Source organism: Lepidochelys olivacea (genome assembly GCF_965140295.1).
Source record: "Lepidochelys olivacea isolate rLepOli2 genome assembly, chromosome: 21".
NCBI lineage: Eukaryota > Metazoa > Chordata > Testudines > Cheloniidae > Lepidochelys > Lepidochelys olivacea.
In genome coordinates this window covers 15,674,367-15,699,019 of record NC_140431.1, presented here as the reverse complement: position 1 = coordinate 15,699,019, position 24,653 = coordinate 15,674,367, and the positions used below count along the sequence as shown (strand labels likewise).

General features: G+C 44.9%; 2 protein-coding genes across 8 annotated transcripts in view; one reads left to right on the top strand and one right to left on the bottom strand.

Annotated features, from left to right (window-relative positions):
- Positions 1–2,532: 2,532 nt before the first annotated feature.
- LOC311510981 (jerky protein homolog-like) lies at positions 2,533–7,962 on the bottom strand. Of its 2 annotated transcripts, none has more exons than XM_084611161.1 (2): positions 7,878–7,962; positions 2,533–7,115 (listed from the first exon to the last, which is right to left on the bottom strand). In XM_084611161.1, the coding sequence occupies exon 2, from the start codon at positions 6,649–6,651 to the stop codon at positions 5,038–5,040; it is 1,614 nt and encodes a 537-aa protein (XP_084467287.1). In that variant the 5' UTR covers positions 6,652–7,115; positions 7,878–7,962; the 3' UTR covers positions 2,533–5,037. The 2 variants fall into 2 exon arrangements, with proteins under 2 accessions (XP_084467287.1, XP_084467288.1); XM_084611162.1 differs by having other exon boundaries at positions 2,533–7,112; positions 7,878–7,951.
- A 204-nt stretch (positions 7,963–8,166) lies between these two features.
- The window catches only part of PPP1R12B (protein phosphatase 1 regulatory subunit 12B), a 177,694-nt gene continuing 161,207 nt past the window's right edge, over positions 8,167–24,653 (top strand). For all 6 annotated transcript variants that reach the window (XR_014709168.1, XM_084611109.1, XM_084611108.1 and 3 more), the window contains exon 1: positions 8,167–8,544. Coding sequence is in view for 5 of the 6 variants with exons in the window: in XM_084611109.1 (XP_084467235.1) it covers positions 8,257–8,544 (288 nt within the window). In the remaining variant the exon portion in view is untranslated. The remainder of the gene's footprint in view (positions 8,545–24,653) is intronic.

Here is a 24,653-nt window from a genome sequence, read left to right as displayed (position 1 = left end):
AATCTTAGCTCAGAGAGGCTATTTCATTTCATTTCCTTTCCACATTGAGGGGGAGGCGAACTGGATAATAAAATTCATACTGGTTGGGTTTGGACTAGGGCAAGACAGTATTGCTCTGGGGTCCTAGGCTGGGATGCTGGGGGTTATTTTGGTTGTAGCCTCCCTATTGTTGGTTCAAATGCAGTAGCTGGTCAGAGAGCCTGCATGTAACTGCAGCTGGGTGTGTCCCTACCTGTGTGAATGCTGGTGGGATTATAGGACCTGGAGCGGGTCTGCAGTCAGTCACAGCAGCACAGTGAGAGAGGGAGCCCAGGCTGGTGGGTCAGAGGGCTCAGTGGTACCCCAGTTCCAGGTGGCACCTGGGAGGAAACCATCACAATATCGATCTAACTTAATTCAATAACAATCAGTTTATGCTAAATTTAGATAATCCTGATGTAAACAGAATTAAGAGTGTCTGCATTGTGATTTGCAGTAGTTTAATTAAATCAGTTTTAAATTAATTTAAAGTTAAACTGGTACAACTTTGAATCTAGACAGAATCTTGGAGTACCCTAGAAGCTGCTCTAACTTATGGCAGCTGGTTATCCCCAAGAGCCAATACACCAATTGAGATGCTTAACCCATCTCTCTTGCTCCTGACACACTCCATATGCTGGCAGGGGGCAGCTGGCACAGGACCCGGCTATGCCAGCTTTATACAAGCTGAGAGTTGCCCCTGCTCACTGGGAATCCTCTCAGTATGTTAGTTAAGACCAGGTTCCACGCATTTGAATCAAGTTTCTCAAAGAAGTTGGGTTGGAATGAGAAAATCTGGCTCTTTGTACCAGAGCAGGTTGAAAAATCTGATTTATTTTCTGTAAAAAATTTCAAAGGAAATGGACATTTTTTTTTTTAAACATTTTCACTGAATTTTTCAGGATTTCAGAAAAACACACAAAAACCCCCAAACAAAGTATTTTGTCAAAGAACATCAAAAATTAGGTTTTCAGGTTTTTGGGGGGTTTTTCACTAAAACCTGAAAAATTTTGACAAAAATGGAAACTGTCTCATAAAAATGTCCATTTTGTTAAAAAGTCATTTTGTGGGAAAAATGTTCAAACGTCTCTACTTCATATGCTCAGGATACGATGTGACACACCTGGGATCAGGGGAATCTGAACTGGTTGGCATTGAAAGGGCTGCTGGTATCACAGGAGAGATGTGTACATATAAGTGCAAAATTAAACATTCCCACTGTAGATTATTTATACAATTTGAACCTTGCTTTTGGCAAATATTTGAGTTTAACAATAACTTTCAGTTTTGGGGTGAAATTCACCTTTACCTAGAAGTCTAGGCATCACTTATTTGCTACATGTTCTTATAACGCACTGATCACCATAGTATTAATTACACCCATACGGTCTAACGTAGTCTGTGTTCTTTAGAGCTCTACGCTGGGTGCCAATCTGTACGCTTGGATTTTATTTAAAGTGAATTTAGTAATGTTGTATTACACCACCGTGGGTTCGGCTCTGGTGGCTAGTTTCAAGGTCAACAGAGTGAAAGGTTTCAGAGTAACAGCCGTGTTAGTCTGTATTTGCAAAAAGAAAAGGAGTACTTGTGGCACTTTAGAGACTAACCAATTTATTTGAGCATAAGCTTTCGTGAGCTACAGCTCACTTCATCGGAGGCATACTGTGGAAAGTACAGAAGACGTTTTTATATGCACAAACGATGAAAAAATGGGTGATTATCACTACAAAAGGTTTTCTCTCCCCCCACCCCACTCTCCTGCTGGTAATAGCTTATGTAAAGTGATCACTCGCCTTACAAAGTGTATGATAATCAAGGTGGGCCATTTCCAGCACAAATCCAGGGTTTAACAAGAACATCTGAGGAAGGGGGGGGTAGAAAAAACAAGGGGAAATAGGTTACCTTGCATAATGACTTAGCCACTCCGAGTCTCTATTCAAGCCTAAGTTAATTGTATCCAATTTGCAAATGAATTCCAATTCAGCAGTCTCTCGCTGGAGTCTGGATTTGAAGTTTTTCTGTTGTAATATCGCAACTTTCATGTCTGTAATCGCGTGACCAGAGAGATTGAAGTGTTCTCCGACTGTTTATGAATGTTATAATTTGGGGGGAAGGTTGGGGGCGGGGGAGAAAACCTGGATTTTTGCTGGAAATGGCCCATCTTGATTATCATACACATTGTAAGGAGAGTGATCACTTTACATAAGCTATTACCAGCAGGAGTGTGGGGTGGGGGGAGAGAAAACCTTTTGTAGTGATAATCACCCATTTTTTCATGGTTTGAGTGTATAAAAACGTCTTCTGTACTTTCCACAGTATGCATCCGATGAAGTGAGCTATAGCTCACGAAAGCTTATGCTCAAATAAATTGGTTAGTCTCTAAGGTGCCACAAGTACTCCTTTTCTTTTAACAGAGTGAAAGTCACCTCTGCTACTTGCTTCAGATTTAGAATCTCTGGGAACATAAGGACCAACGGTAATGACCATACAGACATTCACAAGTACAAGGTCTAGTCTGTTTTCCAAGTTTTATTAAAGTTACAGTTAAAGTTATGATTACCCAAGCATATAGAAATTCCATACACACCTATGCACAAGTTACATATATAGCCATACTCACATCCTTAACGATATTCTTAAGGTCTGATGGCTGCCTTGCCAACTGATCATCAGTAGAGGGATGGTTCCTGCTGGAGTTTCCCATAGGGAGCTCAATTTTCCTAATCTGGGCGCCCTCTTTTTAAAGTGTGATTCTGACTATACATCATTAGCATTTACACCCATAGCGAACCCTGTGGTTAGGGCATGTGTTAGAAAAATGTGACTACCACGTATCTTGTAAGCAAAATATTACTCTTATTGTTAATTTTTTGGAATATCACCCATTAGTACATCTTTTCCCATAATCTTGTGGCATAGGGTCATTCTTTGGTCACTTACTTATGTCAAGCATTTCTTAAGCCTAGCACGGCTAAGCAGAAATCTTACAGGCCTCAGCCTGTAGGCCTTGCGTTTCAGCCCTATTTACTTAGATACCTAATAAATAATGATCCCTCCTAACTACTGATCAATCTTATACTTCTACAATCCTACAATTTAACTCTATTTAACATACAATGATTATATAGGACATAACAGGTTAGTTAATATAATATCACATAATAAATGAACAATAAACTAAAATCATTGGCTACAAGACTTAGAAGCTAGCTGGGAGGCTGTAAAAATGATATTAATATACAAATATCACTTTTCACAGCAGCAGACTTGCTAGCTAGTAAGTCTAAAAAAAAAAAGCAACGAAAAAAGCAAAAGAAACAACAGCAAAAAGACAAGAACATGCAAACACCTTATTTGTGTTTCTATTCTCTTTAGGTGCAGTAAAGAATAGACAGAACTGTCCATTATTTTTATTATTGAGTCTGCAAAAAATCCCCTATATAAATAAATTACAATGATTTGGATGTGTGTATGTGCATATTTATTTGTTTTTCCTAAAGTTAATTAAGTATTTTAGGAAAAATTATCAGAGCGACCACCAGCAAGAGTTGGTGGCTGCACTCTGAGGCCACCAAAAATTTGTTGTGAGAACCCCTGGACTAGATGATCACAATGGCCCCTTTTGGGCTTGGAATCTATGACTTTCCAGGCTGAGCAGTTCCCTGTCTACACTGTGAATTCCCCAGAAAGTCAGACCGCCTGAGCAGGTCTGCTTTACTTTTTTCCTCAGAGCACAGGGTCAAAGGGTGGGTCCAGAGGTGAGAAGTTTCCTTCACCTCTTCCCAAATATTTCCTAGGAATCCCACTTTAATTTGTTTGTCTAGGACATTGTATCAAAGAGTCTTCTAAGCTCATAACACTTCCGAGGGTAAACGTTTAGCCAGGTTTCCTCCCTAGAGATGTTCTATACAATCCCACGATAATACATACACATTTTCATTTTTAATATAATGAACTCCTAAGATACTGAATATTAATTCAATAAGCTTTAACGTCATTCAATAAGGTTGGACCATGATATTTAAGGAAACTGCCACATCTGTCACACTGACAGCGAAAGTCCTTTTTGAAAACACAATTAATGCAGAATTATAGAGATTTTTGCAAACAGAGATAAAAAAACAACTAAGATGCAACAGATGTGGGAACCACTAACAACCAGGAGACTGAATTTTAATAAAGCATGATTTAAAACCATGGTCTCCCTCCTATATCAAAGTCAGCCCGCGTAAGGCCTGAAACGGCAAACACTTAACACCAAGCATAATGCTTACTACCATGAGCAGTTAGCGCCATTGTTCAGGAAGAGTTCGATCCTGCACAACAGACTGAAGTCAATGGGCCTACCCTTATGTTTAAAGTTAAGGATGTGCTTAAGTGTTTTGCTGGATCAGGCCAGAATGCTAAGCATCTGATAGGCTCACACCCCCATAGGCTCTGCAAAATGATTGTTCGTCAAATAAATACGTAACAGGGAAGTTAAGTGCCAACTGTGACCACCAGAGGGAGCTCATAATATAGAATACAGTAGAACCTCAGAGTTACAAACACCTTTGGAATGGAGGTTTTTCCTAACTTTGAAATGTTGATAACTCCGAACAAAACGTTATGGTTGTTCTTTCAAAAGTTTACAACTGAACACTTAATACAGCTTTGAAACTTTACTGTGCAGCAGAAAAACGCTGCTTTTAACCATCTTAATTTAAATGAATCAAGCACAGAAACCGTTTCCTTACCTTGTCAAATCTTTTTTTAAAAAAAAAAAAAACTTTCCCTTTTTCTAGTAGTTTACATTTAACACAATACCAGATTTCAATTTTAAGTAATTTCTCTTGCTTCTTTTTTAGCGTTAGTTATCCATGAAAAAAAAGCCAACATAAAAGCCACCAATTTAAATGTCCATTCAAATAGCACTAAAAAAATGCGGCAGCAAAACATACTGGTACTAGTCTTTATAACGACAATTTAAAAAAGAAAAGTATCCAAACTTAACTTTCTTGCTTAACTTTACAGCATAAACTATGTAGACTTGAAAAAATCTTTAATGGTACTTTGCCTGAGGTTGCTCACAAGCTTTTTTGCTGCCAAGGTGCGTAGCTTGTGAAGCATCATTAGGTTAATCGGTGTGGCTTCAGGCTGTTGTTCAAGCCATTGAAGACAGGCAGTGAAGCACTCTTCTGCTTGCATGTGTGGGACCTTTTTGGCATTCTCCCCCTCCTTATCACTGTCACTGTCTGGTTGTGCTGTTTCTCGTACCAATTCAATTATCTCATGGTCAGTAAGAATAGGGTGTCCGTTCTCATGTTTATCTGCATTTAGCCATTCCTCCTGTTCCTCAGTGGTGATATCCAAAAGCTGTCGCTCTTTAGAAAAATCTAGTTGATTTATTTCCATCCGGTCACTGTTTTCCAAATTATCTGGTTCAGTGTTATCAATACACCGCCAAAGTGTATTCCATGAGCGTCTCAAAGACTCAGAGCTAATCTCACTCCAGGACTCGGCACACATGTAGACAGCATCTTTGATTGTCAGCTGTTTACAAAAATCTGTGTAAGATTCAAATTGCATTGATCCCAATAATAATCGCTGTAAGAGGTTTCGCTTGTATCGACATTTCATGTTTTCCAGAACACTTCGGTCCATTGCCTGAACGAGGCTGGTGACGTTTCGTGGCAAAAACAAACACCGAATGCTTCCGTCTTCCGTCAATAGATTTTCAATGGCAGGGTGAGATGGCGCATTATCCATCAGTAGCACAGCTCGGATAGGTAACGATTTTGAGGTAAGGTAGTCTTTCACAAGCGGAACAAAGTGTTTAAAAAACCAGTCGGAGAAAATGCCTTTATCCATCCAAGCACAGCGCTGGCTGTAGTAATGGACAGGTAGAGCTGACATAGTGACGTTTGCAAAGCAGCGAGGTTTCGCCCTTTTGTGAATGAACACCAATGGGAGACGGAAATCCCCGCTTGCATTAGCAGTAGCCATCAGCGTGACCCGATCTTTACTGGATTTGAAATTCTTCGCCTGTTTTTCTGAACTGTCTGCCAGAGTCTTGTTTGGAAGCAGGCGCCAATACAAGCCAGTCTCATCGCAGTTAAACACTTGGTCCCGAGTAAGTTCATGTTGTTCAATAAATGATTTGAAAATGTTTTTAAATACACCAGCAGCATTCCAGTCAGTTGTCAGGAACTCTTCTTGCATCCTCAACTGCCGTATTCCATGCCGATTTTTGAACCGACAGAGCCATCCTGTGCTTGCTTTAAAATGGTTCTCACCTTTGTCTGGATACATTTCTCGGTAGAGTAACTTTGCCTTTTCTGTAACCATCACACCGCTTATAGGAGTGCCTTTTGACCTCTCTTGTGCAAACCACAGATGCATTGCCTTATCAAAAGCATCATCAGCAGCTTTGCGTACAATACACCTGCTTTTTACTGTTCCGTTGTCTTTGGCTTCTTTTGCAAATTGCTTTATTTTTTCCTGGCTTTTCCGAATATCGGTGATGGTGGATTTCCCAATACCATATTCTACTGCTATGTTGCTGAGGCTAACACCACTTTCTAGTTTTTTTAATATTTCTAGTTTTGTGTCAATTGAAAGTGTGACACGTTTGCGCTTCCTACTGCTTGCCATTTTGCTTAGTCATACAGTATTTGCCTTTTTTTTTCTCTGATGCTGCCTGATCACGTAATTCTGGTTCCAAATGAGGTGTGCAGACCAGTTAGTTTGTAACTCTGGTGTTCGTATTGGCGAGGTTCTATTGTACATGTAACAGAAACATACTGAAACTATCGAATAAAATGTAGTCACTGACTCCTAATGGAAAACTGAAAAATATTCTGTTTTGAAACAATTCAGCTCTGATCTAATATGTTCTGGGTTCTTTTTTCCTTCTCTGCTTGTTGTTGTTCATGAAAATAGGAACTTTGTTACTTAAAAATTAATCTGCTGCTCCTTCTTTCTCAGTTTGTAACCTTAAAAATATTCCCACGACAAACAGATGTGATGTATCAAAGGGAGCGTACTGAATTTGGAATAAGGCACGAGTGAGTTAATTTCTAAACAACGAAGTTCTTCCTTTCAATCAAATGTTCCTACTGATCAAAGAGAAGACAAAAAGAAAGAACATGTTATATTAATTTATTACAATTCATTATTATTATTATTAATTAAAAACTGGATCACGATGCACACTTAGGAGGCAGGGGAAAGTCTGTATGTGCGCCTTTAGGCCCTGATCCTGCAAACAGTTATACACGTGCTTGTCTTTAAGCATGTGAGTATATCCTTCGGTTTCAATGGGACCACTCATGTGTAAAGTTAGGCAAGCACTTGCAGTTCAGCATCAACACTTCCGGACATTTGAATGCTTTAGGCCCTAATCCCGCAAATTTCAGTGGGCCCAGTAACGTGCTTAAGGTGCCACCTGTGCGGAAGTGTTTGCAGGCTCAAGGCCTACCTGTGCAGCCGGACAGGTGTTGCTTTTTAAAACACATTTAAAAATCTATTTCTGTGAGTTGCGCATAGAAAATCCGCAGCTGGGGACGGTCGCGGCAGGACACCGCCGAGGAGCCGAACTCCGATGCCAGGCTGCAGCAGAAGCCCCCGGGCTGCTACGGCTGTCGTGCAAAACCGGGGGGGGGGGGTTTCTTGGCACCCCTGCCCCCAGATATTGGGGGGGGGGCAGCCCAGTGGTTTGAGCCTTGGCCTGCTCCACCCAGGGCTGTGAGTTCAATCCTTGAGGGGGCCATTTCGGGATCTGGGGGGCAAAAACTGGGGACTGGCCCTGCTTTGGGCAGGGGGGAGGTGAGCTCCTGAGGCCCCTGATGGCTGCCACCATTCTCAGCCGCGGTACTCACCGGCCTGCACCAGGGGCCTTGCTCGCAGGACCCTCGTCCCGACCCGCACGACGGGGAAAGCGCTTCCGGTTCCGCAGGCTGCCCCGCCCCCTGCCCTGGCCGCTTGGGATTCTGGGAGTTGTAGTCCGCGGGGGGGCGGGCGGTGCGCCGGCGGGCGGAGCGGAGGGGCGCGGCCCCGGGGCGCGGAGGATGCTGGGAGTGGTAGTCCGCTCAGGGCCGGCGGGAGGGGGGGGAACTACGTGTCCCGCGGTGCTTGAGGGCGGCGGCGCCTGCGCGCTGCGGCCCAGGAGTCGTAAACATGGCGGCGGGGGCGCTGCGCTCTCCTCCGGGGTGAAGCCCGCTGCGGTCCCTGCTCCTCAGTGCGGCGGCGGCGGCGGCGATGTCGGAGCCGGGGCACCTGGGGGTGAAGCGGGCCGAGTCGGCGCGGCTGCGGCGGGCCGAGCAGCTGCGGCGCTGGAAGGGCTCGCTGACCGAGCTGGAGCCGGGGGCGCCGGCGGGCGCCCGGGGCCGGCACCGCGGCGGGGGGGCGCCCCGCGTCCGCTTCGAAGAGGGCGCCGTGTTCCTGGCCGCCTGCTCCAGCGGCGACGCCGAGGAGGTGAAGCGCCTGCTGGCCCGCGGCGCCCGCGTCAACACGGCCAACGTGGACGGGCTGACAGCGCTGCACCAGGTACCGGGGCCGGACCCCTCCCGCCCCCGCCGGCCCGGACACTCCCCCCGGCCCGGACCCCTTCCCCCCCCCGGACCCCTGCCGCCCCCGCCGGCCCGGACACTCCCCCCGGCCCGGACCCCTTCCCCCCCCCGGACCCCTGCCGCCCCCGCCGGCCCGGACACTCCCCCCGGCCCGGACCCCTTCCCCCCCCCGGACCCCTGCCGCCCCCGCCGGCCCGGACACTCCCCCCGGACCCCTCCCGCCCCCCCCGGACCCCTCCCGCCCCCGCCGGCCCGGACACTCCCCCCGGCCCGGACCCCTTCCCCCCCCCGGCCCGGTCCTGACAACCCCCCGCCCGGCCCGGACCCCTCCCGCCCCCCCGCCCGGCCCGGACCCCTTCCCCCCCGGACCTGACAACCCCCCCCCTGGCCTGGACACCGGTCCGGACACCTCTCCGGCCCGGACCCCTTCCCCCCCCCCGGACCTGACAACCCCCCCTGGCCTGGACACCGGTCTGGACACCCCCCCGGCCCGTACCCCTTCCCCCTCCGGTCCTGACAACCTCCCCCGGCCTAGGCACCCCCCCCGCCCGGCACGGACCCCTTTCCCCTCCGGTCCTGACAACCCCCGCCCCGGTCCCCTTCCCCCCCGCCCCGGTCCTGACAACCCCCACCCCCCGGCCTGGACCCCTTCTCCCCCCGGTCCTGACAACCCTCCCCCGGCCTGGACACCGGTCCGGACTGCCCCGGGGCCTGGACCCCTTCCCTGCGCCCGGTCCTGACACCCGCCCCCCCTGGCCCGGACACTGGTCCGAACTGCCCCCTGGGACCGGACCCCTTCCCCGTGACCGGTTCTGACACCTCCCCCCCCCCGACCGGACACCGGCCTGGACTGCCCCCGGGACCGGATCCCTGTGCCTGATCACCCATTAAACTGACACCCCGGCAATGGACCCGCATCCCTCCGGGAGAACCTCCCTCCCACATCCCCATGGGACTGACACCAGCGAGACTTTCTCTCCCACCCTCCCTGGGCTGGCACTCCCCCCCCCCCACCACCACCCTGGGGCTGGACCCCTCGGATCTCTCCTGGGACTGGCACCTCCAGGGGGCCTTCCCTCTGCACCTCACCCCTGAATGATTCCCCCTCTGGGATTGGGATTCCCAAGGGACTTTGTTTCCCAGACTGCTCTGGACTTATCCTCATGGCGCCACCCCACACTGATCTCCCCCACCCACCCCCAGGGCTGTCACCTCCTGCCCCGGTAGGTGGTCTGTTCCACTCCCCAGGGGCCAGGACCTCTTAGGCTTGATGCCTACTTTCGTGTGGCTGACTCCTGGGAGACATGCTGCTTTTGCCCTGGGCATTACCCAGGTGACGGTATCTGAGAGGTGGCTTCCCTGACAAGGGCAGGGTAATTGCTACCTCCCATCCTCACAGACAGGTACTTGGCTCTTCACAGCCTTATATCAAGTACGAGCTGTGGAGATGGGAGGTAGTAAGGGTCAAGGGGTGCTGTCCCATCACCTTCCTGGCTGGGGTGGTTGACACCTTCACCAGGTAATACATCTGGTAGCTCTTCCTCAGGTAATTGTATATAAGGACACCTCATTCCCTGAAACAAAATCTGCCCCATCAACTTCCTGTGTCAAGTAATCTTCGCTGCGCTGCATAATGTAATAACCTTCCTCCAGGCTATTGACCAGATCAAGATAATCATCTCCTTCTCTTCCCCGCACCTTGCCTCTTACAGTCCCACTCTGGAATAACTACTGATCACTGCCCAGCACTATGTGAAAAGAATCCTCCTTGCTCATCAAATTTCATTCTTCCCCGATTTAATGTTCTCCTTGCAGCAGGTTACTCCCTGCCATGCTACTATTCACTTTCTATATCTTACACTACATTGCCTTCCTTCCCCCAATAACAGCCACGTGGTTTTTCTTTCCACCAGTAACAAACAAACAAACAAAGGGGTTCTCCCTCCCCAAGAACCCAGGAGGAGAAGAAAATAAGACTGTAGAGACTTGGCTCAGTCCACTGTCTTTTCCTCTTGGTTTGGGGGAGGGTATCACTGAGGAGAAAGAAAACAAAGCTTTCAAATATCTTGTCAGTTTCTTGCAGGAGAGGGAAAGATTAGATTGGCCATTGTTACCTGCAATACATATATCTGCTTCTTAAGATGTTTACAAAGTGAAATAAACAAGGCTTTGGTGTGAGAGAGGTCCATTTTGCATATCTTTCTCTGTCAGCACCTACAGAAGGGACCCTATAGCATCTAGTGCAATAATATACTGCCTGCTCTGGCTATTTTTAAAAATCAGACAGTTTGATTATTGTAAAATCTCTCAAAGAAATAGAGCAGCTAAATGAACGAAATAGAGTCCTGGCCTGTCCAGTCTTGCCCCAGACAGAGAAATTGACAACTCTGATTTCTTGAAACTTTATGTATAGAAACTGTTTCAGCTCTAAGACTGTGTTTTTCATGTCTAGAAATTACTACTGTACTTGGAAAACTTGGGGGCTGCCATTTTTGCAAGGTCAAAACAGGCTCTTGTCTGCCTCCTCATATCTCCCATGTGGGAGTTGCCCTGATACTTCTGACTTCCAAAACTTTTTTTTTTTTGGCAACCTTTGCAGAGACCACAAGGTGCCAGAGTCTCAGATAAGCAACATGGATTCTATTAATATAAATCCAAATATACTGCAAACTACGCAAAAGTAACCTTAGAGGCTAGCCTTAAAATGTCAAAATCTTGGAAATTCAGAATCAAGCCCAATTCATCCCTTAGCTTATGCTGTGCCTATGTAATGCAATGTGTTATGTGATCTAGTGTATTAATGTCAGATCTGTGGTACCCTGGTACAACAGTGAGGCAGCTATATGTTTAAAATGACTGGCAAGGAACTTAGCATCTGAAATTACAGCTGGTTGCTTTTGTCAGTGAAGTCAGGTTTATTTTAAATTGTATTTAAAAGTTCTTGTTTCTTACTGAGACCTTGTAGACTAAATATCACTGCATTAGATTTTTGTGGTCAAGTGATAAAACCTTGACATTATGGTTTTTTAAAAAAATATACTGACTACTGTGGCACAAAAAAGCAACAGTCGTTGAGTCGTATAGTAGCTTCTGTCTTAGTTTGGTTAGTATTGTGAACTGAAATACTTGGGACACCTAGCTACTTGTTCAAGGAATGTGACCCTTTCTGATCTGGATGTAGGCTGTGGTCTGCATTCATATTTCCTCATGACCAAAGGTGTCATGCTTTATCCTTATTAGCCCGTCTTATTAGCATATGTCATGACATATCCTTATTAGCCCGTCTCCTCCTCTGGGCCAGTTTGATTGCTTGAGTGTACAGTATTAAAGGAGCGTTGTAGCTTTGGTATTGTGGAAAACGCCAATTGACAATGTACTGAAAATTCATAATTCACATTCTTCTGATGAGTTGTACCTCATAAACTTTATAACTTTTGTACTTCTACTTTAATTATCTGGGTAATAATAATGGATAATCCCATGGACTCTAGCAACAACCGTAATATAAGTAGCTATTGAAGAGTTTAGGGTGTAAAAAGTATTTGATAGAGGAAAATTTAATTACTGGTGGATGTAGCATGGTAGATTTGGAAGGAGAGGTTCTCTTGGAGTCCAAGATGGAATTGTTGCCACAGTTCGAGGAAATTATTATGTCACCTTGCTGACACTTGCAATACAGACCTCCAAGAAAACCTTGTAATTAAGCAGCTCGATACTTATCAGAGTTTTCAGACCCTGATGATAAATTCTTTCTACCATGAGATCAGATTTATTGAATGAGGGACCAGCGATCAGCAGACAGCACCCAAATTTCAATTTGTATACGGAAAGGATTCTATCTTAGCGACTAACAAAGTGTTGGATAACACAGTGAAGAATAACAGTTAGAGCGTGATATTGTAAACTGTTAACTCATCATAAGAATAGTTCTTAGACATGTGAGTAGTCAAACTGAAGCAAATGAGACTACACAAGTGTAAGGCTTAATTGTGTAAGTAAAGATTTGCAGGAAGGGAGGTGATATTTTGAATGCTAATAAACTTGGCACTAATTTCCCCCCTCCCGCATTAGAGTATTGTGGGTTTTCACTGTGATGCCAGACTAAACATTCTTGTATATATTATGAATTCATGGAACGCTGTTTATATATGATAAAGTTGATGCTGACTGATGTAAAACATGTTGCACCTGACAAATTTATATCAAATGATAATGCATATAACCTTAAATATATCTGAAAATCTGAGTGATGGTGTGTTGGTATTGAGTGTATGGGTCACAGGATGTTTTCTTTCCTCTTTGGAAGATGACACTCTGGATAGTGTAAAGCCATCCCTCAAAGCCAAAGTAAGTTGAAAGGCCTGACAAACTGCTAGTGTGTTGATAAAAGCTGCAACAAATAGACTATAATACAGTCTGAATATTTCTGTAATACTGTTGTTGTTTTTACTGGAATTAAAAACATATCACTTGTAAAACCAAATGGCTACATAAAGAGGAAAGGGGTTCTGTTAAATGGAACAAGTCTGCTTGTTGCTGGGGTGGTTGGTAGGAAATGTTTTCTTTTCCATTAAAGCAAGTACGTTTAGGCAAACGAGGTGCTTGTGTTCAAGGAGTTAAGATGAGACTTTTGGTACAAACAGAGGTTTGCCTAATTCAGAAATTCTCAAACTTTAGCAACCTGAGGACCCACATTTTGTTTTAAAATTTTTTGAGGACCCCCAAACTGGCTTCTAATTTTCCCCTGGGGTGCTCAACCCCTGCTCAGCCCGAGGTCCCACTCATCTCCACCTCTTCCCCCAAGGCCCCACCTCTTCCTGCACCTGCTCCACCCCTACCCCTCTTCTTCCCCATCTCTTTCCTCCTCTGAGCGCACCCCATCCCCGCTCCTCCCAGCGCCTCCTGCACACCGCTGAACAGCTGTTCTGTGGTGTGTAGGAGGCACTGGGGTGGGGGCGAGAGGAGTTGCAGTGGGGTCAGCGGCCTCAGACATGACTTGCGGACACCCAGGGGTTCATGGACCCCAGTTTGAGAACTGCTGGTAGTTCATTGGTTTACACAAGTTAAGAATGGTGAGTTTAAACTTTCTGCCATTTCATTCTTGCGTGATTTTACATTTTCATATATCAAATGTCACAGGCCACACAATAATATTGGTTTAGTTTCACTGGAAGCACGCGGTGGCTTCACACACTTTATTGCTTTCATACAGAGTAAATTTGAAGCATCTTTCACTTTTCCATTTGGCTAGCCATAGCTATTGGTCTCCTCTTCCATAAATGACAGGTTTCAGAGTAACAGCCGTGTTAGTCTATATTCGCAAAAAGAAAAGGAGGACTTGTGGCACCTTAGAGACTAACCAATTTATTTGAGCATAAGCTTTTGTGAGCTACAGCTCACTTTATCGGATGCGTACTGTGGAAACTGCAGAAGACATTATATACATGGTCTCTGTGTATGTACTCCTTTTCTTCTTCCATAAGTGTTTCACCCAGTTTTTCTAAGAAAAATTATATATTTACTTTGGAAGATCTACTCTTTGCTATATAACTGTGAAATTGTATTTTGAAAATGACCTTTGAAATTACAAATGGCATCACAGAGCCTCCAGCTGGTGGTGGCCATCTTTCTGAGAAGTGTCATGTGTGGTATGTGAGCCTGATCCGAGAGCCAAATTCTGCTCTCAGATATTTATGCTGTAACTCAAAGTAGACTTCAGTTGAAGTTGTGCACTTAGCCCAATGACCATAAAGCTGTTTTTGGGTTAACATCAGCCAAACTCACCATGTAAACCTTCGGTAGCTTTATGTGTGTTCAACATAAAAATTCTTGCTATGATGGTTTTTAGTATTTTTAAGCAGGATGGAAAGTAGTTTAGTATCTCTGATGTAATGTCTGCAAACAGCTGGTGTCATTAACTTATCAGCAAACCCTCCATTTCAGCTGGAGAAACAGAAATACCAATTTCAGTTAGACTTTATTTTCAAATAGTTTAGGTTCAAAACTATTTGTGGTGAGTGAGAGGTAGGACTCAGCATCAATTTCTGCAAAACTTTAAACTTTCTTTAAAAACCAATGTTTCTAGTTCTCCTTGTTGTGAAGACGGCTTTCTGACCGTAGGCACCATTGCGTGGTTTTGGGTCTTGTAGGCATCCCCAGTGCCTGTGCTAATCTTCCCCAGAACTTGGCCAAGCAGCAGCAGCAGAGTGAAATTAAGACTTTAGCACTTTCATTGCTGCCATTCAGAATCCTGAGGGCATTAATGGAACTCAAGTTTTGGGCGGACTTTGTGCTGTAGCTGTTTAGGAGAACTCTGAGCAGCAGCGGACACTGGCGCTGTTCACGAGGGGAGTGCAGTTCAAAGGGGAGCCCAAAAATTCGAGATGATGGGAAAGGTAATGTAATGAAGACACCTCCTGCTTCTCGCAGCAGCCAGGAGGCTCTCAAGGGGAGGTATGTACGAAGTAGTGAAGGGTATATTTGGCTAAGTATTCAGACGTCACATTTGCATGTTCTGTTTTGGCCTGCACACCTTTAAATTTAGTTTTGCCTATACATCCAGCTTAATATCATTTACGTTTAGGTGGCTCTATCACTGAAACATAATCAATTCCTACAAGTCAGAGGACTGGTTTGTTAGTCAAGGTGAAACATACCTGTGCCATCACACCTCCACAAAGCCACTGCTCCAAGCTGTGCTTCGAGCAATTTAAACTAAATAGTGCTGTACTGGTTGTACTCTACTTAATTATAACATTGTTCATCAAATTTCTATTTGATAAATTGTTAAAAATATAACTTACTACTAGAGCTGGTTGAATAGTAGGAAAAAAATGTGTCTGATTTGATATCTCTTACTGCTGTTCATCAGACAATATATTCTCCAAGTGCTGTTTGAGCAGCTGTGGAGAGAGCTGAATACCCCAGAGATGTATTGGTCGGACAAATTAATTGGACAAAGACTGAGGAAATGTGAAGAAGAATCACTGAATGCTTTGTGACCAATTCACTCAATTTCTTTTGCTTTTGGAATACTTTTTTCCCTTTCTGCATTCACTCCACATCTTCTTTACTTTGCTATGTTAAATCATGATCAGGCCTTTTTTTTTTTTTAAGAGCTGTCTTCAGTCCCTTACACTTGCCTCTGTACACTTGTATATGTGCCCACAAGTAGGGCTTGGAATTGTGCTTGGCACTGAACCACATACTGAAACCAAACTGGGAACTCCCTGAACAGAGGAGACATTGCCAGTGAGAAGCCAATACTCTTTCTCCCCCATCTACTAGGGAATTCCTACCAGGGTGCTTTTCTTGGCTCTTCTTCAGGGGCAGCATATTTTATATCATTCTCTAGCTAGTAAGTGTTAAATTTTGAAGCCAGCCCTCATACCCTGTATCCAGCTGCTGAAAGATAGGGGGTAGAGACATCCTTTGTAGTCCCATTCCCCCCTACTCTGTTGCACCCCCAGTTTACTTGCTGGGAGGAAGATGGGCAGGGGTATCTCTATTCCTTCTCCAGCATACTGACACCAGTATTAGGGGAGGTCCATCTATGCTACTTCCTTTTCCAGCCTCCATTCAGCCCTCAATAGTAAATAGATGCACTGTCTGTTTCTGTTGCTGCTGCTGCTCAGAGCTTTCCCAAGCAGGAACAAGGTGAAATTGACGAGATTTTTTTTGGTCAGTTTCACTGCCATCCCCACCTTTCTCAGTAGCAGCTCTGAAAACTGACCAGTAGAGCCCTGCGTGGTTGCAAAATTTGTATGCGTGTTGGATCCGCATATGGATATGTGGATATCTGCGGATATAAAGCAGACATCCATGAATTTACAGGGTTCTACTGACAAGACTCTGGTCCCTGACATTTACTGCTGCTTCAGAAAGCTCGGAGCAGTAGCAGTAAGGCTGTCTGCAGATTTCAGAAGAGGAGCACTGTATTTGTTTACACTCAGATAATGCTTGGAAATTTACTTTCACCACTATAAATTATTATTTTATAAATGAAAGCTTGGATTCTGCAGGAAGCATTCTTTTTGCCTGTGGCAAATAAACCTTTAAGGTGCTGGGTGGGTGTAACAATACTGTGCCCTGATATGAAGACACATTCAAGGCCTTATAACTGACCTGTGTAAATACTGCTGCAGTTGAAAAAGCTCCTTATGCCAGCAGATGATATAGGAATCTTGCATAAAACCGTGTTGTGTGGCGCTTCTCACACTGAATATCTAGAGTGCTCTGCCGATCTACAGCTATGTCATAGCACATCTGAAGCCTGAGCTATAGGAACCAGTTGGAAGGTTAGGGATGGTATTTGAATGCAGAGTTGTGTTGCTGTTAAAGCCGGAATGAGATTACCATAAATTCTATAACATGAAATAGGCAGCAGTCTCTGTGATAAACTTCCAAGACTAGTGTTCAGTTTATATTTTTGAAGGGTAACGAAGAGGGCTAGAAGAAAAGGAGTACTAGTGGCACCTTAGAGACTAACCAATTTATTTGAGCATAAGCTTTCGTGAGCTAGAGACTCTTTTGAAAGTGCCGATTAGGTGGAGTGTGGCTCATATGGCACTCACCAGGGTTCTCACAGAGGCCATAACACATCGAGATCATCACTAACCCCTAAAAAATGTAGCACTTCAACTTGATAAAAATAGTCCCATGATCTAGTTCTCCATTGAGGATAAGTGCCTGCAGCAGGTCTGAAAAGCTGGTGTGGTAGAAGTATGTGTATTAGAACAATTGTCAAAGTGAAACACCACGCAAATAAGTTTTTTTTTTTTAACTACAAGCTTTCCAAGATAATTCTCTTCTGGGTTAGGGGTGAGAGGGTGGAGTTACACATGCTATAACTTATGCGGAAAAAAGCCTTTTTCAGAGGACTGGGGTAGGGTGTAACTCAAAACAGAAATGGAGGACCCTTTAAGGAATATTTTGTTGTTTTTCTCAAGAACAAAATCCTCCATGCAATGAATGAAGCTGCTTGGCCTAGTGGTGATGATACAACTTTAACATGCTGAAGGAACTAATTCTGATTCCAGGGATCTGGGTTTGGAGTTAATTTCAAATATTCCCCGAGGGTAGGCACAGCAGGGGTATGCTAGGAGGTGCACTCTTGCAATCGCTTTCCCTGGACTGCAGATTCACAGGAACCTGTATGAACTTGACAAATCCCAGAGCCCTTGTTGTGGGACTCATTCTGTACCTTCAGCTGAAAGGGTGTACAAATAACCTGTCTAGTGGTAGCTCTGTGCAGACCCATAGGGGAGCATTTGTAGGCTCTTACCTGATAACTAAAAAACCTTGAAAATGGAGGGGAAGGGAGATTGCCCTGCCCCAAATCATCCCTGTGCCTACAACCATCAGTGTCTTTCAGAGCTTGGAGGTTTCCTAGGACACTTATATTTACCCCTCAATACCCTGTAGAGCTTATGGATGCCTCAATGTTCCTTCCTCCCTCTTTCTGTGTAACTCCTGAGAAGCACAGAAGGGCAGAATAGGAAGTCTGCTAATGTGCATCTGTTGATGTGAAGTAACAGTGCTCCTTGTGTGTAGCGGTTGCAGAGTTCTCTATTGCATGCCAATAGGCAAGCTGCTGTGGAAGGTGCTGGTTTTGTTGGGCTCCTGAATTCATTGGACTGTGCTGTTTTCCTATATCAGGAGCCATTTAAATGATAAAAATCACAACTCCAGTGTTCAAAACTTCGGCATTTGATCTTCTGTTTTGTAATGTATGCAAGATTTACAAATGGATACTAATTGTGTTCTTTAGGGGGGGAAATCTTGTGCCAAGGCCTCTGTTTAGATTTAAATCCACTTCAAGTTTCAGGTGTTAGAACAGATGTTTGTAAGTTAAGTTCTGAAATATTTTACACCCAGTCCTAAAAATTCAAGAGTCATTTCAACTCCTTGGTCACAGAGTGGACTTATTTGAAACTATGTAGAAAAGTAAATCTTTACCCTAAAAGCAAATGTTGTAACTTTGGTCTTGGTACTCTTTGTTTTCACTCTTAACAAAGGGATTTAAATCCTGCTGTAACTGGAAAAATTGAACCTCACCCCTATCTTTGAGTTTCACTCCTAACATGTCCACAATACAATAAGCTGACCTTGCAGAGGGACACTGGAACAACTTCGGTTTTGCTTTTCCAGGATTCAGGCTTGGTCGTAAATCTTTGTGAAATGTACAGAATGTGGAATGACCACCTGCCATTAGCCTTTTCTGTGTCATTGCCTTTTCAGGCTAAAACTAAACCTGGCCCCACTCTGATACTTTGAGCAGCAAAGTTGATCTGACATTGCAATCGCTCAGCATCCATTTCCAGACTCTGTCTGAAGCTACCTCCTATTTATAATTTGTTGTTCGCTGCTGCCTTCCAGGCTGTTAGTGTTGCTTCTCTGCAAAGTTCAGTTTGGTTTGGAAAGGGGTGATATGAATGACTTCAAAATTCTAAGGTCTGGACAGTCGAACTATCGGTGATTTTAAAACTGACTTAGTTAAACTGTTGTAACGTTGTGCGTGGGCACGCTGTTGGTTTATCTGTGTAGTTTGTGTCATACAAGCACAAGCTAAACCAATATAAATCAATTTTAAACCAACGGCGTGCCCCCACTCAAGGTTGCACAAGAGTAATTAAAGTGATTTAAAATTATACTGGTGCAACCCATGTGTAAACAAGTTTAAGAATCCCAGACATAATAAAAGGTATTTTTCACCTGGCCTGGTCAAGATTAGAATGTATGCAAGGGTTGGTTAGTCTGCCCCAATCAGAGGTTGTGGGGGATTTCATCATGTGTTCACTCTCCATATATTGAATAAAAGGTGCACTCAATTGTCTGACAAATTAAAGTCTGTATAGGAGCAGATACGTTGACTAGGAGCTTGGATTTTCTCCTTTGGTGGAATATCATGTAGTTGAGTGAACCTTGGCCCTTCCAGTCTATTTTGTGTTCTCTTAAGTTTTCCTTGTGGCTTGTTTAAGCAAGTTGTACTACTTAAGCTGTATCAGTATAGTTAAAAGAAAAGGAGGACTGGTGGCACCTTAGAGACGAACCAATTTATTTGAGCATGAGCTTTCGTGAGCTACAGCTCACTTCATCGGATGCATTCAGTGGAAAATACAGTGAGGAGATTTAAATATGCACAGACCATGAAAAAATACAGATTGTAAGGAGAGCGATCACTTAAGATGAGCTATTACCAGCAGGAGAGTGGGGTGGGGGGAGAGAAAACCTTTTGAAGTGATAATCAAGGTGGGCCATTTCCAAGGGTTTGAATTTGAATCCAGGGAACCAATTGGTGGTGAGGGAAATGGTCAGTGAAAATGCAGATGACCTGGCTTGCAGGGGGTAGGAGCTGCTAGGCTCAGGCTACCTGCCTGCCTGTAACCAGACCCCTGGGGCTCCCCACCCCCCTTGCACACCGGAGAGGGGGCTCATGCTGGTTAAAGCAGAACGAGCCCCATTGTGGATGCAATTATATTGGTAAAAAAACTGCTCATAGTGGTATAGCTTACTCCCATCCAGGAAGAGAAATTCTAGGCATCTGTATACCAGCATAACTGCATCCATCCTAGGGCTTCTGCTGGTATAACTGTTTCAGGAAAATTTGCACCCCCGTGGAAAATTATACTGGTGCAACTTTCAAGTGTACTTGGTGTGGAGGAACACAGCCATCATGGCCTACCGTGCTGCTTCTGTAAAAGGCATAGAACTTCGTTCAGATATCACCAGGTAGAGGTGTTGCTGGAAGGTAGCTGAAACGGTAATGAACCGTAGGGAAAAAAGCCAACTTGTATCCAAAGGATTTTAACAAATTGCCAGTTATGTTAGTGTATGTTCACGCTCTGCATGTCAGCTCCTCCCAGCTCCTGTGTTTTCATACCATACCACATCCTTAGGGAGATGATGTAGCTGCATTGAGGCGCCCAGCCTCCCAAGCTGAGGAGGTGCTGCTATTCTACTTCTTTACCACGGAGCTAGCTTTTAGAGGGGTCTGTGAATCAAACCTCATGAACTAGCTCTATAGCAGGAGGAGCTCATCTTCAGACCCTACATCAAATTAGCCCAGCAGTATGTTTAAAATAATGATACTTAGCACTTTACGTCTTCAAAGCCCCTCCCAGCCGGTTACAAGACCAAGAATTGAGTGCATGTGAAGCGTGTCCAGGATTTGAAATTCAGGAAAAAAAATTGACAATTGAAGAAGTATTACCCCAATCATTTCATTCAGGGCTTAGGAATACCTGATTTGGTTTGTCTGATCAGTAACACTCTGTCATGATCATCATCCTTTGTAGACCTTGCATTTTAGCAGACTGCATTGTACTGCTCTGGAAAAGTCCATCGATGTAGGAGGCAATATTTTCAAATAACACTTCAGTAGCCTAAATACATGAAAATCACTGGAGTAGGAAGTCCTCTCTCCTCTCGCTCTACTGAACGCAATGCCCCACCCTGGTGCTAGATGGTGGCTTGCTGCTTGTGAAGCTTCTGTCAGATACAACGTAAAGACAAAACCCTGAATATTTGCAATCTTGAAGTGTCAATGAAACTCTTCATAAAAGGGGGGTGTTGTGTCCAAATCTCAGTTTAGGTGATTGCACTCTGCTTGTTCCCCTTCGCCCTCTCCCCTCCTCCCCGATTCACTTGCAGCTCCACAGTTGCAAGGTTGCGGTGGGCTGTTAGATAATCGTCCTGTTTCACTGCAGCAGTGACTGCACTGCTGTCATGAGTAAACTGATCCCTTTACCTGTCTGCCTGAGTGTCACAAAACCTGCTGTTGGCTGAGCACTTCGGGGGCTTAGCTAGAAGGCTCTAGACAAGTACTGTATGTCGCAGTTACTGTATGCCTTGCATTTCCCTCCTTGCTGCCTTGTTTCCTGAGCTTGCTCTTTCTCCAGCACTGCCAGAATGACTCAATTAGATACTCCACTGGTCAGGTAATGCTAATGCTCTACTGGAAGAATGCCTGAAAGATACTGCCAGCTACATGCTTTAGAGCTACTTTGCCAACCCTCCGAAGGCAGCAGCCTTGCCTCTGAGTCATCGCAAGCACTCTTTCTGCATGTGTGTGCTTGAGTGGTCTCGCTTGAGATGATATAGAGAAACGTGCTCTCTGCCCTTTCCATAGAAAATCTCATGTGTCTGAGGTGATTAGGTGTCTGAATTGCGCAACTTCTGCAGGCTGTGATTTCCTTATCCTGTGGAGACCTCACAAACAGCCACACATGTCCTCGTTACCACCGGGCAGGTGAGTGTCATTCCTCTTTAGTTGGGCTTCACTATCATTGCAGTTTTCTCAGAAAGCAGTCTCGCCTTTGCTTGCCGGCTTAGCTAGCATGATCATATTACACCTGCACTGAGTTCTTTGTTGACTCACTAAGCTGGCACTGTTGATCCTAAAGCCCTTATCTGTATGTGCGGCTGTGTTTGAAATGTCCTTCCTGAGCATTTTTCTCATGGGCATTTCTACCCAAATACCACTTCTGTGAAAGTTCCCCACCATCTCATCGTAACTGGTAGGCAATCTTGCCTTTGCCCTGGATGACCCTAGGTATGGAATTTCCTTCCCACTTTCTCTCTGTAAACCACACGGTCCACATCCTCCCATACCTGTATTCCACATGGTTGTGAGTAACCACTGGTAGTTCCATGTTTGTTTGTTTTTTTTATGACAGTTTGAAGAAGATGGTCTCTGATCTTTATTTAAGATAGTTTGCTGTTGATCTCTCCCAGTAGACTGGATGGGTGGGCTTTATAAATGAAACTCTATTAAATGAGTTAATTGTGCTGCTGGGTAGACCTAGGGTTGCCAACTTTCTAATCACACAAAACCAAATACCCATGACCCGCCCCTTCTCTGAGGCTCCACCCGTGACCTGCTCTGCCCCTTCTCCAAGGGGACCCCCCCCTTCATCCCCACTCCCTGGGGCAGGGGATTGGGGAGGGCTCCAGCTGGGGGTGTGGGCTCTGGGGTGGGGTTGGGGGTGAGGGGTTTGAGTGCAGCAGGGGACTCCTGGGCTGGGGTAGGGGGTTGGGGTGCGGGGTCCCACTGGTGCTTACCGCAGCTCCGAGGAAGCGGCTGCCAGGTCCCTGCGGACTCTAAGCACATGGGCAGCCGGGCAGCTCTGCGATGCGTGCTGCCTTTGTGCCCGCAGGTGACTCCCCACACAGCTGCCATTGGTCGTGGTTCCCGGCCAATGGGAGCTGCGGAACCTCCACTCTGCGTAGGAGCAGCGTGCAGAGCCTCCCTGGCCAACCATGTGCCTAGGGCCCACAGGGACCAGGCAGCCGCTTCTGGGAGCCTTGGGCTCCCACTGTGCCACCGACTGGACTTTTAATGGGCCATTTGGTGGTGCTGACAGGATCCCCCAAGGTCCCTTTTCAACCGGGCATTCCAGTCGAAAACTGGACCCCTGGCAACCCTAGTGCTACCCCTTATTCCAAATGTATGAGTTTAAAGTTCAGAGCATATTGCAAGGATTATTTAGATCCCAAGTGGCTATGGAAATACCGACATGTATGCCTAAATATTGTGCATTATATACCATGGCCATTTCAAGCCCTATTGGCTTGTCTTCAGTAGACAAACCGATCAGTGCCATGGCATCTAATTTTAACTTGGAAACCTGTTAATCCTTAAGAAAACTGCTTAAATTAGCAGGAGGTGGACAGGGAACAAAGAATGGACTTTGTCTGCAGTAGTTGGGAATAAATCCATATATGCTGACACACTGTAGCTAGACTTCTGTAAATTGTGCTGTTTATAAAACTTCTCTTTCCACTGCTGCCCTATACAAAATTAAAAACTGCTACTTAAAGGAAAAAGGCTGGTCTCTTAATGTAATTTGTTTCCAAGGCTAATCTTATTAAACAGGAATATTGTAATGGTAAAGCCATATGCATTGTATAGCCCAGCATGTTCTAAGCTGTGGAAAATCCAATGTTGCAGCAGGATGTCTGCCTTGATCTTGGAACAACGATGTCCCTTTAAAAATTTTTTTTTTAAATACAGATTTTAATCTAGGCTCTTAGAGTAATGCAAGCAGTTGTGATGCCAAAAACATGATCAATGAATGTGGCAGTTCCTACTTCATCTGTCATCTTTCCCTTCCACTGATTTGCAATATTGCCATCTTAAACTTCAATCTGATCTTGAAGATATTGCAAAAGTCTGTCATTGTTACCTGTATAATATCAAAAACTACTTTTTCCTCTCTCTATCTTTACTGCAACAACTCTTGGTCATGTATTGCTTCGATTCTTGTACCTTCTTTTTTCCTCCTCGAGTCTAGCCAAAACACTGCATCTCATGTCATTTTTCCTGTTGATCACGCCCTCACCCTCTCTTGAATCCTTACCTTTGTTTTCTTTGTACTACACAATTCAGGACCATACATCTAATTCTTAGGCCAGGTCTACACTTAAAACTTAGGTTGACCCAGCTACATTGCTCAGGGATGTGAAAAATCTACCCTGGAATTCTTCCTTCATCTGGCTACCACCTCTTGGAGAGGTGGATTAACTACAGTGATGGGAAAACTATAGTGAGTGTTGACACAAGCGCTACAGCGATGCAGCTGTAACACTGCGACTGTGGTGTGTAGCAGTTTAAGTGTAGACGTAGCCTAACTTCCCTTTCTTGCTCCCTTCACTTCCCCTGCCCATACCTACTCTCCTCCTAATCCAGTCACTTCCTTCTCCCCTTGATTTTGCGCTTTTATTTTTGCTACTCCAGATTTGTCCTCCAAGTGTCCTATTTCCTTCAAATTTCTCCTTAGTTTGTTCTTGTCTATTACCTCCCCACTCTCTGACGTCTTGTCCTTCCAGTGCATTGTCTGTCTCTTGTGTAGTGTCTGAGATTGTAATGGCTTAGTCTGTTTTGTAAAGAACAGTAAATATTTGTGGTGCCACATAAATCATGAGTGATACTGTTATGGCTTGCAGGGGAAAAAGCTTCGAGAATAGACTGCTTTTAATTCTTGCCTCTGCAGATAACGTTCAAACTGTCCTGCTGCTATACAGTGTACTGTCAGCTCGATTGCAGAGCCTGCTGTCAGTCAGACAAAGTGATAGGTGACAAAGTTA

Coding starts and splice junctions, on each gene's coding strand:
- LOC311510981 (XM_084611161.1), bottom strand. CDS start 6,651: ATGGCAAGCAGTAGGAAGCGCAAACGTGTCACACTTTCAATTGACACA.